Source organism: Rattus norvegicus, chromosome 19 (assembly GCF_021556685.1).
Source record: "Rattus norvegicus strain SHRSP/BbbUtx chromosome 19, alternate assembly SHRSP_T2T, whole genome shotgun sequence".
In the NCBI taxonomy this organism is placed as follows: Eukaryota; Metazoa; Chordata; class Mammalia; order Rodentia; family Muridae; genus Rattus; species Rattus norvegicus.
Window position 1 is genome coordinate 50,177,978 of NC_141552.1, and position 17,703 is coordinate 50,195,680.

Here is a 17,703-nt window from a genome sequence, read left to right on the forward strand (position 1 = left end):
CCAAATCGGGGAGGGGGAGGGGGAGGAGACAGTAAAGCTTGTAACACGGGGGTTGCAATTCTGGTTGGGAAGATAAAGGGGGAAAAAGCGCTTCCGGTGACTTGGGGAACCTGGGTGGCAGGAGGTGAAAAGACACTCTGGAGACCGGCTCTGTTCTTTTAGGCCCCTGCCTTCTCATGGGCCGAGCAAAGAGAATGCTCTCCTGAGGTGACACCTGTCACCCAGCCACGTTTAGGTGCCGGTCCAAAATCACTGTACCTGATTGGCAAGATTGAAGGGGCTGGACGACTCTGATTGGTCAGTTGGACGTCAGACCAGGTTTTACCCGGTTACGGAAGCCGACAAGGACCAAGCGCGGGCCCGGCGTGAAGGAAGTTAGCCGCAGAATCCCAGATAGCGGCCGAGAGGGACTCGGATCCAATGGCGACCCCAGAGGCCAGCGGCAGCGGCAGGAATGGCCAGGGCTCCGACCCCGCCGTCACCTACTACCGGCTGGAGGAGGTGGCGAAGCGAAATACCGCGGAGGAGACGTGGATGGTGATCCACGGGCGAGTCTACGATATCACCCGCTTCCTCAGCGAGGTGCGGGCCTGGGTGACGGGAGGCCCCCGCGCGCTGCCCGGGTGAGGGGAGGAGGCCACGCGTAGCCGTCCGGCGCCCGGAAGGGGCCGTGATCCTCTGAGGGACTGCAGTCTCTGCCTCGGGTGACAACGTGCATTTCTTAATGCACGGAGCACTTGAAGTATGCTAGACCACACGCTACACCATCAACCCGTTTTCCATAAAGAGAAACTGAGGCTCGCAGAGGCTGAGAACTCTCAAGGGCACACGCACTTAACGACCTATCCACTCGAACCCAGTTCAGAACTGCTCCTTACTTTCCAGGAAGTATGCCTTAGAAAGCAATGCTTTTGGGGCTTTTATTTTCTTGAGAAGGCAGGACTTTTTTTTTTTTTTAATTAAAAACAATTAAATTATGTATGTGTGCCGGGGCATATGCATTTAGAGAAGCCAGAGGTCAGAATGCTAGGAACTGGAGTAAGAGGAGGTTGTGAGCCTCCTGATGTGGGTGTTGGGTACTGAGCTTGAATCTTCTGAGAGAACAGTATGTGCTCTTAACCAATGAGGTGAGATTCCTCCCACCCTCCCACCCTGTTCCTGGTTAGGCAGGAGCAGGAGGGAGGGAGGGAGGGAGGGAGGGAGGGAGGGAGAGAGAGAGAGAGAGAGAGAGAGAGAGAGAGAGAGAGAGAGAGAGAGAGAGAGAGAAAGAGAGAGAAAGAAATAAAGACAGCCTAGTTATGTAGCCCTATCTTCTGTCCTGGGACTTTTTTATGTAGACCAGGCTGGCCTGGAACTCAGAGATCCTTCTGCCTCTGCCTTCTGAATGTATCTTCTGTCCTGGAACTTTTATGTAGACCAGGCGTGGGCCACCAGCACCTGGCTTTCAACCCTTTTGTTAGCTCTTCAAATCAAATCTCATTACCCAGGATCTCTTGGAGACTGTTGGGCAACAGATAATTTTCGCCCCTTCTTGTGACAGGGTCTGATCTTCATCTCGATTACATAGTCTTTGTAGAACTTGAACTTCTAATCTTCCCAAGCGTGCCTTTCTAGGGATCCAGTCCCTTGTGCTTATTAGGCAAACACTGTCACTGTCTGTCCTGGGGTTTGACAGGAGGCCATTTGTGTATTTGGCCATGTGGTCACCTCAGTAAAGAAATTGAACATTTTCGCTCCCTCTTGTTCCTTGGCTGTCTGTCATTCTTTTTTGAAAGATTTATTTATTATATATAAGTACACTGTAGCTGTTTTCAGACAGACCAGAAGTGGGCATTAGATCCCACTGTAGACGGTTGTGAGCCACCATGTGGTTGCTGGGAATTGAACTCAGGACCTCTCCAAGACCAGTCAGTGCTTTTAACTGCTGAGCCATCTCTCCAGCCTCGCTGTCATTCTTAACCCAGGGAACCAGTGTGGAACAGTCACTGAAGATTAGTTTGAAGGTTGGATTTGTATGATCATTTTATTTTGTTATAGAATACTACCCTTATGGCTGACATCTTTTTTTTTTTTTTCTATTTTTTTCGGAGCTGGGGATCGAACCCAGGGCCTTGCGCTTGCTAGGCAAGAGCTCTACCACTGAGCCAAATCCCCAACCCCATGGCTGACATCTTATAACACAGCTTTGTTCTGAGAAAAATTAATTTCTTTGTGTGCGTGTGGTATAGGATGTTGTATATGAAGGCTTTGCACATGCCAGGCAAACACTACTTCTGAGCTAGTTTTTCAGAGTCATATCTTCCCTCCAGAGTCTCAGTGTGAAGTTTTACAAAGAGGATACTATGCTAATAATTTTTTTCTAGTAGGCAATGAGAAAAAGTCAAGAGTTGGTGATTTTGATTTGTGTAGTGGATGACTCCCTCCCTACCCAAGGTCAGGGAATGATCAGGATCCTTGCACATGCCAGGCAGCTGAAGTACTCTATCCCTGAGCATCGATGCTTGAGACATGATTTTACTCCATAGCCCAGGCTAGACATTAAATTTTCTGTAGGTCTCCTAGTTTAGCCTCGTTAGAGCTGGGATTTCAACTTTATGCCACCACATCTGACTCGCAGGTTTGTTTTTCCTCCTTTAAAAAAAAAAAAAGGTTCTTTGGCTTGAACCCAGGGCCTTAGATTAGTACAGGGCAAGCACTGTACATTGAACCAAACCCCCATACTCCAGCCCAGCTGTCTGCTTTATTGAGTGTTATTTTGAGATAGGCTCAAATATATGATATAACCTAGAACTCCTGATTCTCTTTCCTCTCCCTCCCAAGTACTAGAATTACAGCTGTGTAATAAATACTACTCCTGGGCTAACTTTTTTTTTTTTGAAACTGTATCTTTCTACGTAGCCCTGGGCTGTCCTGGAACTCACAATGTAGCCTAGATTGGCCTTGAACTCACAGAGATCTGCCTGCCTCTGCCTCTTGAGTGCTGAGATTAAAGTTGACCCAGCCTCATTTTTTTTTTTTTTTTTTTGGTTCTTTTTTTTTCGGAGCTGGGGACCAAACCCAGGGCCTTGCGCTTCCTAGGCAAGTGCTCTACCACCGAGCTAAATTCCCAACCCCTTGACCCAGCTTCATTTTTAAAACAACTGGTTGAGAGCAACATGGATAGAAGTAACTGTTGTGTTAATATGGACACCAGAATCAGTTGCTGTGAAATTCTGATAGTATATAATTGTCTGATGAGTGAAGGAGCCTGTCTGGGCAGATCCCTTGGTTTCTTTTGTCCATACAGTATTACTTCACAATACTAGTCTTAACTCTGTCTTCTGGTATTTGCCTTTCAATACATTTTCTGTTAAAGCATGGTATATGCTATATAGACAGTCCACGTCCCAGAATTTCTTGATTGGTTGAGCATAGAGAGTGAGTTTGGAAGGGCTCAGATAAGGAAATACTGCCAGCTATTTCACCTTGTATCTTGTCCGCAAGGCTTTCCTTGAGATCGTAAAGATACAGATCTTTATCTGTAGTTAGCTATTTCTTTTATCGTTGTCATTATTATTATTTAGACAGCGCCTTACCCGTATTTTCGGTGCCCAGACTGGCCTTGAATTTGTGGCAGTCCTCCTGTGTCACCTTCCTCAGTGCTGAGGGGACACGCTTGAACCGTCACCTCGCTGAGCTTGCACTTAGCTGTCCCATGTTAACTTGCTCCCTGCTCTCTAACCCTGTCCAAGCTTATTCAGTCACCTGCTTAATCGACTATCGGGTCCTTGCTCGGTGCCAGATACTGTTTGAGGTATAAAGATACAGTCGAGTAAACACCTGTGCCATCTAGAGTAGGAAGCAGACAGTAAACAGTAAATGAGTGACTTGTGCTCTGTGATGAGATAGTAGATAGGTGGAATCTGTGTGTGGGGGGAGATCATGAAGAGGAGGGTTGGCATTTTTTGGTATGAAGGCCAGAGGTAGAGTCATGAAGATGCCTAAAGGCCAGGAGGAAAGTGAGGGAGCTATCCGTGTGGATGTCCACACAGAGCATTCCTGGGAAAGGCACCAGAGGACTTGAGGCAGGAGTATGTTATGTTTGGAGACAGTCAGGGAGGCTTCAGTGGTTGGATCATGAGACAGAGTGATCAGAGGGATGATCTTGTCCTAGGATGAACTTGCTTTAGGTTGAGTTTTTGTGCTCAGAGGGAAAATCTTTGGAGACAAAGCATGGGGTACTATGATTTAATGATTAATTGGGTGGTTCTGGCAGCACTATTGAGAAAGCAGCACTAGAGGACTAAGGTGGAATTGAAGAGCGCAGTTAAGGAAGTTGTAGCGAAGGCAAGGAAGAGTGGCGTGGACCAGAATGGAATCGACGCGCGCAGTAAGAACTGCTGCCGGGCTGGGGATTTGGCTCAGTGGTAGAGCGCTTACCTAGGAAGCGCAAGGCCCTGGGTTCAGTTCCCAGCTCCAAAAAAAAAAAAAAAAAAAAAAAAAGTGCTTTAAAAAGAACTGCTGCCGATGTGTGCTCTGATGGTATGTGATGCACTGGATTCTAGACGTGAAAGACAGGCTGCTGAGGATGAGCCAGCGTTCTGGACTCCCAGGACACAGCAGGCAGGTTGCTGCTAGATAAGACGGAAAGACCTGCGTCATTTTCCAGTCTGAAATCATTTGGGGATTAGCAAGGGCTTCTTGATTGACTATCTTGAATCTATAGGTTTGCCATTTTTGTTGTTAATGACTGTGGTTGGATGAGGATATGACTAGAGTTTGTGATGACTTAGAACTGGTAATGTTTTTCTCCTACCTGATTACTTTTGCATTAAAAAAGGCCCTTGGTTTATGTATTAAAACTTAGAAATGAAAACAGTATGTATCATCACTTGGTGGGTTTGTGTGTGTGCATGTGTGCGTGTGTGTGTGTGTGTGTGTGTGCGTGTGCGTGCGTGGATTTGTGTGTGTGGGTTTGTGTGTGTGTGTGTATGTGTGTGTGTGTGCGCGCGTAAGTGGCTTGTGTATGTGTGAGTGGCTTGTATATGTGTGTGTGGCTTGTGTGTGAGTGGTTTTCTCAGAAAAGTGGTTTAAGCTGAGCAGGGACTCACTGCAGACTGTATTCTGCCCTCTTTCTATTCTAGGGAAGACCAAAGAAAACAAACCAAAAAAACATACAGTCCATCGATGAAGCACTTAACAGTGTGCATAAGACCTTAAATTTAACTTCCAGTACTACGGAAACAAACTGCTCTGGAAAAGCCTTCATGAGAAGATGACTTCCTTTGGCCAGAGAACTATGCAGAGGCCTGGAAATGTGTGGCTTTGTAGATAACTCATGCTAGGGGCCTGTGGAGGCTAGGTGTTAGTGCCTCTTTTTTTTTTTTTTCGGAGCTGGGGATCGAACCCAGGGCCTTGCTCTTGCTAGGCAAGCGATCTACCACTGAGCTAAATCCCCAACCCCATGTGTGTTAGTGCCTCTTAAACTAGAGTTACAGGCAGCTGTGAGCTACCTGATGTAGGTGCTGCGTGCCAAACTTGAATTCTTTGTAAGCACTTTTAATCACTGAGCCAATTTCTTCAGCCCCTGCATTGGTTTTTTTGTTGTTTGTTTTTTGTTTAATTTTTTTTTTTCGGAGCTGGGGACCAAACCCAGGGCCTTGCACTTGCTAGGCACGCGTTCTACCACTGAGCTAAATCCCCAACCCCTAATTTTGTTTTTTGAAACAGGCTTCCACTATGAAAACTTGTCTGATCTGGAACCCACTATGTAGATCAGGCTGGCCTTGAACACACAGAAATCCCTCTTTTTCTGCCCTTCTAATGCTGGGATTAAAGGTGTACACCACCAGCCTGGCCCCTGCATTTCTCTTTTTTTTTTTCTTTCTGTTTTTAAATTTCAAATGCATAGGTGTTCTGCCTGTATGTTTGTCTGCTTGAGGGTGTCAGATCCCCTGGAATTGGAATTACTATGTAAGCTGCCATGTGGGTGCTGGGAATCAAACTAGGGTCCTCTGGAAAAGCAGGCAGTGCTCTCAACCACTGAGCCATCTCTCCAGCCCTGTATTTCTCTTTTTAACCTATGTATCTGTTTTAGTTACTATTCTATTGCTGTGAAAATATACCATGACCAAGGCAACTATACAAGAAAACCTTTAATTGGGGATTTGCTTATAGTTTCAGAGGGTCAGTCCATGAATATAATGATAGGAAAGAATTGGATCAGGAGCTGATCCACAAGTTGCCAACAGAGAGAGGGAAAGGGAGAGGGAGGAAAGAGGGGGAGTGAGGGAGAGAGGGAGAAGGAGGGAGGGAGGTAGGAAAAGAGAGAGAGAAGAGACAGAGACAGAGACAGAGACAGACAGAGACAGACTAGGGCCTGGTGTGGCTTTTAAGATCTCAAAACCCACTTGCAGTCACATCTCCAACAAAGGCTACATCCACTCCAACAAGGCCATACCCCTCAATCCTTCCCAAACAATTCCACTAACTGGGGATCAAGCATGCAAATATTTGGGAGGGCGGTGTAAAGAGAGCATTCTCATTTAAACCACCACATATCTCAAGGGCTATGTTGTTTCCAGTAACATTTATTTATTAGTGGTGGAGATCAAACCCAGGATTAACACATTCCAGCCACATCTTTGGAATGCTGACAGGTGCTTTGAAATGGTTAAAGGTGAATCAGATGCCTAGGAATAGCAGGGAGGAGCTGGCAGTATTATTGTCACCTTAGAAGACAGTGGCATTGTCTGAAGGAAGGCAGAGAATGCAGGCTCTATGTAGTGTGATCAGTCCCCAGGGATCCCCTGAAATCTTGAGTTTGACTAATCATTTGCTGTGGATTTTCCCAAGGATGATAAAAGCAACAAACCAAACATCCCCTCCCCCTAAACCTACAGTCCAATTGTTACATAGGTGGTAAGTAGGCATGTACAGAAGGCACTCTGTGTTCCCTCAGTATTCATGCGAGCCGACCTAGAGAAGACTTGGAATAAGATAAGGCAAAGGTTAATCCCTGGCCTTGAGCAGGCAAAGTTACCCAATCAGTGCCTACTCATGTGTGCATATATGCACCTATGAGAACAGTGAGAGCTCCCAATCTTTCTGTGTCTTAGGTGTCATGCTCTGTTCTCAGTCACACTGTGGTCCCTATTCCTAAGAGTTTATAGTCTAATGAGAAAGAAAGACATTAAATAAAAATAACAATTGTAGGTTCTAGATGGCTTGGCTGGTAGAGCATTTGTTCAAGTCTGACTACTTGAATTTGATTCCTGGGACCTACATAAGGGGAAAGATGAACCTGCTTTACTTCACAGCGTTGTACTCTGATCTCCACATATGTGCTTTGGCATGTGTGTGCCTCACCCACCATATTAATTAATTAATATTGTGATTGTTTATGAAGATACATAAACTTGTGAGAATCTGTAGCAGCCGGGCCTGGAGTAGTTAAGGTTATCAGGTTATATTGGAATTCCTAGACCTGAATTTGGGACGTAGGGTAGTTTGGTGACCTTGCCAGGTTACACCCTTTGGCATCAGACTAGTTTCCTAGGCAACACCCTTGTCTTCCCAGACTCACCCTTATCCCAAAGCAAATGGCATCATTTCCTCCTGTGACCCACTCGTTCTCTTATCTTTCTCTGCCCTGCCATACTCTAATCTTCGCAGTTGGCTTTGGTGATAGAATGTATTTGGCCAGAGATTGCTCTTTATCCTTCAGTCTGTTTCTGCAGCTTCCTCAAGCTGATGGCTTTCAGTTCCATTTTCCACGTCAGGTGGGCTTCAGTAGCGTTCCACTGTCACATTTTTACTGCCACTGTATGGAATTTCCATCCACAGGAAACTTGAATAATTTTTTTCCAGCTAGAATTTTAAACTGCAGTTGTCATTCCTCACATTCTCTTGTCAGCTCCCCAGTCCTCTGTTCTTTCCATAGACTTAGTAATCGGGAATGGTTCCCATTAGTAGTTTGTCCTTTCATTCTTATAAAGCAGAGACTTTTCTGTCCCATCAGTAGTATTAAGTACAGTAATTGAATTTAAGACTAATTTTGCTCCCTGTCATGTATTCTTTAGATGGTCGTTGAATTGACTGAGATCCTTCACAAGAGGACAAAGCCTTCTACTAGCTGTAGTGTTTTACTTGGCTACTTTTGTTGAGGGAGTTAGAAATAAATAGACCACGCAGTCAGTTGTTTCTTCTCTTTTACTAGTTTATGTGGTAGCTTACCTGAGGTTTAGATGCAAGCCAGCTGTGCTGTCTCTTAGCTGAAATCCCTGTACCTATTATGCTGAGTTGGGAAGATCTTGAGTTGGGAACTGTCTGAGCTGTAATAAGAACCCAAGACCAAACACATAGAGTCACTTCCTTTCTTCCACCTTGTAGGTTCTGGTGATCAAACTCAGGCACTAAGTTTGCCAGCAGGGACCATGACCTACTGAGCCACCTCATCAGCCCTTCACTGGACTTTTTAGATGAAAAGCATCTTTATCACGCTGTTTTAAGCCCACCCTTCGCTGTGTGCACTGCTTTTAGACACGCGGTTTGGCATGAAGTACATCCGCATGCTCTCACCTCCCATCCTCAGAGCTTCTCACTCCAGACTGAAATGTCGCTCACTAAACAACACATCCCAGCTCCCAGGGCTCCCAGCCTCGGAGACCACGGTTCTGATTTCTGTTCCTCTGATTGAACTACAGCAGGCACCCACAGAAATGGAATCATGTAAGTCAGCATGGCGGTTCATGCCTGTGATCCTCCATCAGGAGGCTGAGGCAGGGAGATTGATGTAAGTGTGGGGCCAGCCTGGGCTTCCTTGGCTGTGGTTGAACTCAGGTGGTAATTCTTCTAGATGCTATTTTGAGTAGAATTGCTTTCTTTATTTTTCCTCCTCCTTTTCCTCCTCTTCTTTTTGGGTCATTCATTGATGGTTTATGGTAACACATTTTTTTTAAGCTTGTTCCCTACTTTGTTGACTTAGTTTGTGAGCTGTTAATATGTTTCTTGCAAATTCTTGGTAGATTTTCTTCTGTTTTTCCCTATCTCCCTGCCTCCCCCGCTTCATTCTTTCTTCTTCTTCTTCCTCTTCCTCTTCTTCTTCCTCTCCTTCTCCTTCTCCTCCTCCTCCTCCTTCTCCTTCTTCTTCTTCTTCTTCTTTTATATATATTTGTGTAAGTGTCTTGGCTAGAACTTTGAGTACAGTATTGAACAGCAGTCCTTAGAACTAGTGTCTGATTTTGTTATTGATCTAAGGAACAGTCTTTTACTTTCTATTGTATGTTTTTCATAAGTGCTCAGTATTGCTGAAATTTCCTTGTTTCTAATTTTCTAAGATTACAGGATTTTGAACTTCATCAGATGCTTTTCTCTGTCACTGAGATGACTGAGTTGTTTTTCCCTTCTTCTAGTTAATATGATCTGATACATTGACACATTTTATTTTTCTTATTTTTTCCTAAATTTTATTATGATTAAACATTTATTTATTCAAAGTGTGGGGGGTCTGTGCATGTGTGTGCACACATGTGTATGTCGTAACACATGTGGAAGTCAGTAGACAACTTTTAGGAATCTGTTCTTGTTCTCTCCCTCTACCATGTGACTCATGGGGAATGGACTCAGGTCTTTATGCTTGTGTGAAAAGCACTTTACTGACTAAGAATTTTCCCATCCTTACTGATCATAGAAAAAAAAACCCCAGAAAATAGGGCATGCACCTTTAATCCCAGTACTCAGGAAGTAAAGGCAGGTAGATCTTTGTGAGTTCTAGGCTAGCCTGGTCTATGTAGTGAGTTCCAGGATAGCAGAGTTATATAGAGAGACTTTGCCTCAAAAACAAAACAAATCTATCTATTCATTTATCCATCCATCCATCCATCCATCCATCCATCCATCCATCCATCCACTCTTGCTGGGTGGTGGAGATGCACATCACTCAGGAAGCAGAGGCAGGCACATCTCTGAGTTTAAGGACAGCCGGAGCTACACAGAGAAACCCTGTCTCAAAAACAAAACAAAACAGGTATGGGACTGGAGAGACGGCTCAGCAGTTAAGAGCACTGGCAGCTTCTCCAGAGATCTGAGTTCAATTCCCAGCAACCCATGGAGGCTCACAACCATCTTTAATGGGGTCTGATGCCCTCTTCTGGCATGCAAATATACCTGCAGATAGAATAAATAATTTTTTTTTTAAGATACAAACCTCTCTCAAAAGAACAAAAACCAAAAGATTCCTTTTTTCTTTTTTAAAAAAGATTTTAATAAACTTATACATGAGTAATCCATATCATTTCTATTCCTCACTCTCTTCCTCCAACTCCTGCCATATTCCCCTCTAATGTTATTATATATACATGTGTTTAGGACTGACCACTTGGGACTGGATAACTTTTCAGGAGGCTTCTCCCTGGAGAAGAATGACTGCTCTTAGCAGCCATTAATCAGCTGTATCTCTTCATCCAGGAGCTGGGGCTTGTGAAATTTCCCCCAATCACGTTGGTATCCCAACTGGTGTGGTTATTATATGATCTAGCCCAGGCAACCCTGTTGTTGAGATTTCATATGTGCAAAGCCCCTGTCTCACAGCAGGCGGCATCCTGGTTCTCTGGCTCTTACAGTCTTTCTGGCCCCTTTCCAGGATGTTCCCTGAGCCTTAAGTGTAAGGTTGTTAAACTTGGGATTTCTAACCTTTTTTTTTTTTTTTTTGGTTCTTTTTTTCGGAGCTGGGGACCGAACCCAGGGCCTTGTGCTTCCTAGGTAAGCGCTCTACCACTGAGCTAAATCCCAGCGGGATTTCTAACCTATTAGTATTAGCATTATTTGCCTGATGTTACCTATAGAAAGTTGAGCTTTTGACTCTGAACAGTCTTCATTGGCTTTCCTAGGAGCAGGGTAAATACAACTTTTGTTTTGGGCATCATATTACAAGCTTTAAAGAGTTTTAAAGGCTACAGCTCACCTATGGGGCAAATATCGAGTAATAAAAAAAATCCTGTATGTGTCTTAAGCCTTGCTTTGGTTTGCTCTTGAGCTGAATATGTTATTAGACAATTTGTGGCTCCCACAGAGCGTCATCAGTTTTATTTAGAATGGCTGAGAAGGAGACCTTCCTCCCCTCCTTAAGTTGAGATCTGATTTTCTTTGTTGATTCCACAAATAAAAAGAGTGAGTAGTGGCATTTTTGTTTTATTTCTGAGACAGGGTCTCACTGTGTAGCTCCAGCTGTTCTTGAACTCTATGTAGATCAGGCTGGACTGGAACTTAGGCTGCCTATGTCTCCCTGAGTACTGAGATGTTTGCTTTATAAAAGATAGTCAAGTCTCAGTGTGTTACTAACACCCAAGCTAGGCTTGGTTTACTAAGCTCAAGCAATAATCTTCCTACTTCAGTCTCAGTGAGAAATTTCATATGTAGTGTATGTAACCCAAGCAGCTCTCATACTTGCTCTGAGGAGGACTCTGAACTCCAGGTCCTACATTGGCATTACAAGTATCTGGGTTGCATGTGTGTACCATTGGGTTTGGTTACCAAAGCTTTTAAAAAATAATAAGCACTGGGTGTCTTTTATAATTTGTTGGGTACTATGTAGTATATTACAAATTATACTACAATTTATATATAATTATATATATTATTATATATAAACAATTTTGGTTGTTTGCCCTCATGATTGGATGGCCAATTGGAAAGTAGCATTTGAAGTATGCATACCAATTTCTCAACATTAGAAAGTCCCAAGAATGAAGGCAGACATTTAAGTGTGGATGCTTTCTACATGAAGATTTGAGATGGGGATTAATAAATCGCCTCATAGTACAAATCACTTGGGTAAGCAAGATGGCTCAGGGGTAAAAGGTGCTATAAATGGCTTCCTAAGCTGTGCATAGTGCCCCATGCCTTTCATCCCAGCACTTGGAAGCAGAGGTAGGTGGGTCTCTGTGAGTTCAGAGCCAGCCTGGTCTACGTAGTGAGTTCCAGGATAGTCAAGGCTGCAAAATAGACCCTATCTTAAAGGACCCTATCTTAAAACAAACAAAACAAACAAATTCCTTCCTGATTTGGGAGCACAAAAACTGCTTATTCTGTATTTATTAGCTACTATAGTGATTTGTGTTTTTATAAACAGTCTTCTACTTTGCTTATGGTGGAACTTTTTTTAGAAACAAGGAGAGTAAAATGTTATCTTTAGAGTGTTAAATTTTTCATCTAAATTAAATTAGATCAAGCATACTTTCAACTATAATTTTTGTAAATGTAATGCATTTTACAGTTAGTGACATGCTGATTCTCTCATTTTTTTCAGTTGGAATGTGTGTGGGTGGTATACATGAAGTGTTGGGATCAAACCTAGGGTCTTCCCTTACTACATAAGCATTCTGCCACTGAGCTCTCTAACTGTAGCCTTTCCCTAGGAGTAGTAGTTCCTATTCCTCCTTTTCCCTCTTCCCACTGCTTGCTCTTCTCTGCTGAAGAAAAATGAACACTGGGGTGGCCAGGTGGTTCATTGGGTGAGTGTGTGCTTGCTGCAAAGGTTGACTTCAGTTTCCAGGATCCATATGGTAGGAGAGAACTGACTTTTGAAACTTGTCCTTGGAGTTCCGTACACGTGACTTGAGGTGTACACACACACACACACACACACACACACACACACACACACACACACACAAAGTAAATGTAATAAACTTTTTTTTGTGAAGAAAAACAGAAGTTTCTATGAGAAAAGACAGCAGTAGGCTGGAGAGATGGCTCAGCCAAATTTGCTGTTCCTTCAGAAGACCCGAGTTTGATTCCTAGACGGTGTTTTACAACCATCTATAACTCTACCCCAGAGAATCTGATCCCTTCCTCTGGTCCCTGCAAGCATGAAGCACTCGTGCTATGACACATAGACATATGTAGGCATAGCACCCATATACATTAGAAAGAAACGGAAGTGCAGCACCAGGGTACTGCATAGATGTGGTGCCCACCTCAAGTTTTCTATGCTATTGTTCAACCTGAGTCAACCGCTTCATTGGCTCCAGTCCTGGTTTCGGCCTCTGTGGTAGTAGAAAGTATTAGAAGAGGCCACGGAAACCAAGCTCCACCATGATGCAAATGTCTCCCTGTGTGATGGGCCCCTCCTTCGATCTCAGCTCAGTGACTGCCTACTATGCTTTTTTATGGCAGTGTTTTAGATTTATTTCCTTTCTGCCCTTAATTAGGGAGTAGGTCAGAAGTACTCTATGTAAGTCACTTCATCTGAACTTGTAGTATATTTAAAATGTGTGTTTTTATTATGTGTATATGTATGCGTTTGTGTGTGGATATGTGCATGTGTGCGTGCAGGTGTCTGCAGATTCCAGAGACCCCTGGAGATGGAGCTACCGCAGGTAGTGAGCTACACAATATGGGTTCTGGGAGCTGACCTCTGACCCTTTTCAAGACCAGTACATATTCTTAACGCTGAGCCATCTTTCCAGCCCTGAGTTCAGTCTTATTTCTGATGATTTTATTTCTGCCTTCCAAGTGCTGATTTGCAGTCATGTGCTACTGTGCCTGGCTTTTATTTCTTATTATTCTAGCCAAGACAGTATTTATCACTACTGTATTAGTTACTTTTTTCTTGCTGTGACAAAATAGTTGACATTAAGGAGGGATTTATTTTGACTCACAGTTTGAGGGAATATGGCCAGCCCATCGTGGTAGGGAAAGCATGATGACTGAAGTGAGAGATGGCCAGTCAATGTCTGGCCACATGTTTGCCGTCACCCACATTCAAGGGCTGTCCTAGGAACATTCTAGAAGTGTCCTCATAGACATCTATAGCTGTGTTTGCTAGGTGATTCTAAATCTTGTTAATTGGTAAATTGATAGTGAACATTAACCAACACAAAAACTGGCAGACAGGAGCTGTTCGGGCTAAAATTGAGCTTGGTCCCATCTCTTATAACTTCTGGGCTAGGTCTAGAATGTACTCCTATCAACCATAGGACTTACAGCCTTTGAGTCGGGGGAGTGGAGCGCCTTGTGAACTATTCTCAATTCCTTTTCCTTATTTGACCTCTGAAAATAGCACAGCAGCTCATTTAAGTTCTGCCAGTCTCCAAGCTCTCCAAGTCCTGTGACGCTACAATTAGGGAGTTGTAGCTCTTGGTATTATCTAAGGCTGCCGTGCCTGCTACTGGTGCTGCTTGATTTGTCATTTAGTCTTATTTGTCCCTTTGTATGTGTGGGTGGTTTTTAGATTGATTCTCGAAGGTTGCTGAACACTGCACTTGCACTCGATTTATATGTTGGGCTTCCACCTAAAATACTGCCTGAAGAAAGTGCTATGCAGTGAAAAACATTCAAAACTCTCAGCCTGTGTCTAATCAGTAAACATGTCCAGGTGTTTCCTCTTCTCTGATGTCAGCCGCATAGTTCTGAAGACATATTTTAAAAACTGTAACACAAGAATGCACAAAGCCTAAAAGCATGCTTAGTGAGTTTTCCCTAAGTTTGTACTTCTGTGAAATTGTGTTCCAAGTTCTGGTGTTTCTTCCTATTAGTACTCCTCCTACTCCCTGAAGTGACCTCTGTGCTGATGTCTAGCTTTTGCATAATATACTGTTATAAAGCACTCCTTTTATGCACTCTTATAAATATTAGTTACTATGATTGACTTCAAAATGCCCCCTACAGTCTTACTCCCACTTGTCTGCCAAATGCTGACACTATTTTGGGAGGCTGTGGAAGTTTTAGGAGGTGGGGCCTAAGCGGACAAAAATAAGTCACTTGGAGCCGACCTTTTGAAACTGACACCAACTGTGGGTTCTAGTCCTACTCTCTGTGTCTCGTGTTCCTGCTACCATGCCTTCTGTGCACGGACCAGAAATCCTCTGAAACCAACCCAAAAGAAGTCTCTCCTCCTCATCCCTGATATTTCTGTTATTTTTCTGGTCACACTGATAAAAAAAAGTAGCTAATATGGTGATTACTGCCAAAACCAAGAGTTAGAACCTTAACTGTCAATCAAACAAGCTTTCACATGTGGAGCATGGTGCCTCACCCTGATCTCAGTAGTGGAAAGGCAGAGGTGGGTGGACCTCTTGTGAGTTTGAGGCCAGCCTAGTCTACATTGTGAATTCTAGAACAGCCAGAGCTACATAGGCAGACCCCATCTCAAAACAAAACAAAAAACAAATAAGCTGTCACCCATTTTCCTCTTATCTTTTGCCCGACCTCAAAATAACTATCATTCTGTTTCATAATATGCACTACTTTTCTAGTTTGTAAAATATACATCTGCATGTATCTTAAGATATTTATGCATATACCTTTCTCGTTGGTTTATTCTTTTCACCATGAGTTCTAGTGAACTCAAGTTTGTCAGGTTTGCACCTCAATGCAAGATAAACCATCACACTGGCCCACATCTACTTCTTGACAGAAATGTCACTCTGTCACCTCTCTGGGACATTTAATCCAGGTAGACTATCCCAGGGCAGCTCATGTCTCTGTCTGCAGACATTGTCCTCTGCTGTTTCTTTCCAACAGGGTGTAACCAGCTTAAGCAGGACAACTAGGCCTGTAGTTCAGCTGAACAACATGCCCCCTGTGTGGCAGCATTGATCTTTCTGTGGACTTCATATGTTCTATGTAATTTATTAAACTCTACTTTATGTGTATGGGGTGTTTGCATGCATGTATGTCTATGCACCATGTATGTGCTTGGCGCCTAAGGAGGCCAGAAGAAGAAATCAGGTCTGGAACTGAAATTACAGACAGTCGTGAGCCCCCATGTGAGTACTGGGGGACAGAATCCAGGTCCTCTGGAAGAGCAGCCAGTGTTTTTAAGTACTTGGCCATCTTTTCAGCCCCAGGTTGATAGATTCTTAACTCCAAGGCAAGAACCTTTATAATATAACCCCTCTTTGATCCTGAAAGCACTCGAGAATATAGTAATAAATTAGAGTTATTTATTTTCCTTCCGCAGTATTCAGAGATTCATTGAGTCTGTCCTGACACTAGGTATTCATGCTGAAAGAATTTTTGTGAATAAAATTTTGACTCAGTTGTTCTTTGTGTCGATTGAAATGAAGAGGGAAGTTTCATTTGCTCATCTGTAGTTAATAAATCTTCAGTAAGGAAAATTATGAACTTTGTAAAGAAAATGATAAAAATACCAACCAAAATATAGATAAGATGTTTATCCATAAAAATAACATGCTTAAAGTTAGGACTGATTGCACATCATATTTAGCTATAATTGATAATGCATTTCCAAAGGTTTTAAAATTATTTTATCAGTAGCTCAGGTTTCCCCTTTCCCTACTTCCTGTTTCTAGAGTTAGCAGAAGAAAAAAGTTAAAACATTTCCATGTATCTATGTGTGCAATGTGGGTGTGTATGTCTGTGTGTGCTCTTTGTGTGAGTGTAAATGTGTGTGGAGGCATAAGTTGACATTGAGAGTCTTCTCTAATTTGAGGCAGGATCTCAGCTGAATTCAAAGCTCACCGATATGGCTGGTCTAGCTAGCCAACGTGCTCCAGGGATCCCTTATTTGTACTTCCCCAGCTCTGGAATTACGGGGACCTGGCTTTTATATGACTTCTGGTTTTCATGCATGTATTCACTAAGCCAGCTCTCTGCCCTAAAACATTTCATTTTTACTTTTGTAAAGATGTTTTTTAAGCTGGTTACTTTTTTTTTTTTTTATTCTTTTTTTCGGAGCTGGGGACCGAACCCAGGGCCTTGCGCTTCCTAGGCAAGCGCTCTACCACTGAGCTAAATCCCCAACCCCAAGCTGGTTACTTTTAATTGCAGCACTTGGCAGTCAGAGGCAGGTGGATCTCTGTGAGTTCAAGGACTAAATAGTGAGTTTCTAGACAGCCAGACTACATAATGAGATCCTGTCTCACCCCACCCCTCACCAAAAACGATTTTTTTACATGATATTATTTTTGTTATTTATTCATTCATTTTATATAGATGGAATCCTCAGTGTATACCTTTATGTATGTGTGCTTTGGTGCTTACAGAGGTCAGAAGAAGGCATCGGATTCCCTGTAGTTGGAGTCAGATGGTTGTGAGTCACCGTGTGGGTGCTGGGAACCGAACCTGGGTCCTGTGCAAGAGCCCCTAAACTGCCGAGTCCCTAAACGTTTTTAAGCTGGCTTTTTCCTTGTGAATTACCAACCACACATTTATTATTTCCTTTCCTTTCTGGTTTTAAGGCTCAGGAAAGGGGTTGGGGATTTAGCTCAGTGGTAGAGCGCTTGCCTAGGAAGCGCAAGGCCCTGGGTTCGGTCCCCAGCTCCGAAAAAAAGAAAAAAAAAAAGGCTCAGGAAAGAATGGCCCTGTTTCATGTCCATATTGTACAGCTTCCCTTTTATTGAGGGAGACTTCCAAACAGTAGTTACCAAGTTAGAGACACCTTTTTTTTTTTTAAAGATCATATTTATTTTTCAAAATTTTGTTGTTAATTTTTGAGGTTGTATTTTAAATAAATAGTTCTCTCTCCAAACCCTTTCAAATACCCCTTCCTCCTCTCCTTTATGTTTGTGGCCTTTTTAAAAAAGCAGTCGTTATTATATTATTATAACCTGTCAAATCTGTGGGATGTTTCCTGTATGTATGTATGTGTGCATGTATATGTTTTTAGGGCCGACCATTTGGCAGTAGATAGCCAACTGGTGTGCTCTTCCCTTGGGAGGACCATGTCTCTCACTCCCAGTTTACTCATTTGTTAAGGGC

General features: G+C 43.2%; 1 protein-coding gene across 2 annotated transcripts in view; it reads left to right on the plus strand.

Annotated features, from left to right (window-relative positions):
• The first annotated feature begins 350 nt into the window (after nucleotides 1–350).
• The window catches only part of Cyb5b (cytochrome b5 type B), a 35,446-nt gene continuing 18,093 nt past the window's right edge, over nucleotides 351–17,703 (plus strand). Inside the window, exon 1 of one of the 2 annotated variants that reach the window (XM_087595219.1) lies at nucleotides 351–582. In XM_087595219.1, the coding sequence (XP_087451345.1) occupies nucleotides 421–582 (162 nt within the window). In that variant the 5' untranslated portion in view covers nucleotides 351–420. The remainder of the gene's footprint in view (nucleotides 583–17,703) is intronic. The other variant, NM_030586.2, reaches the window with a different exon arrangement.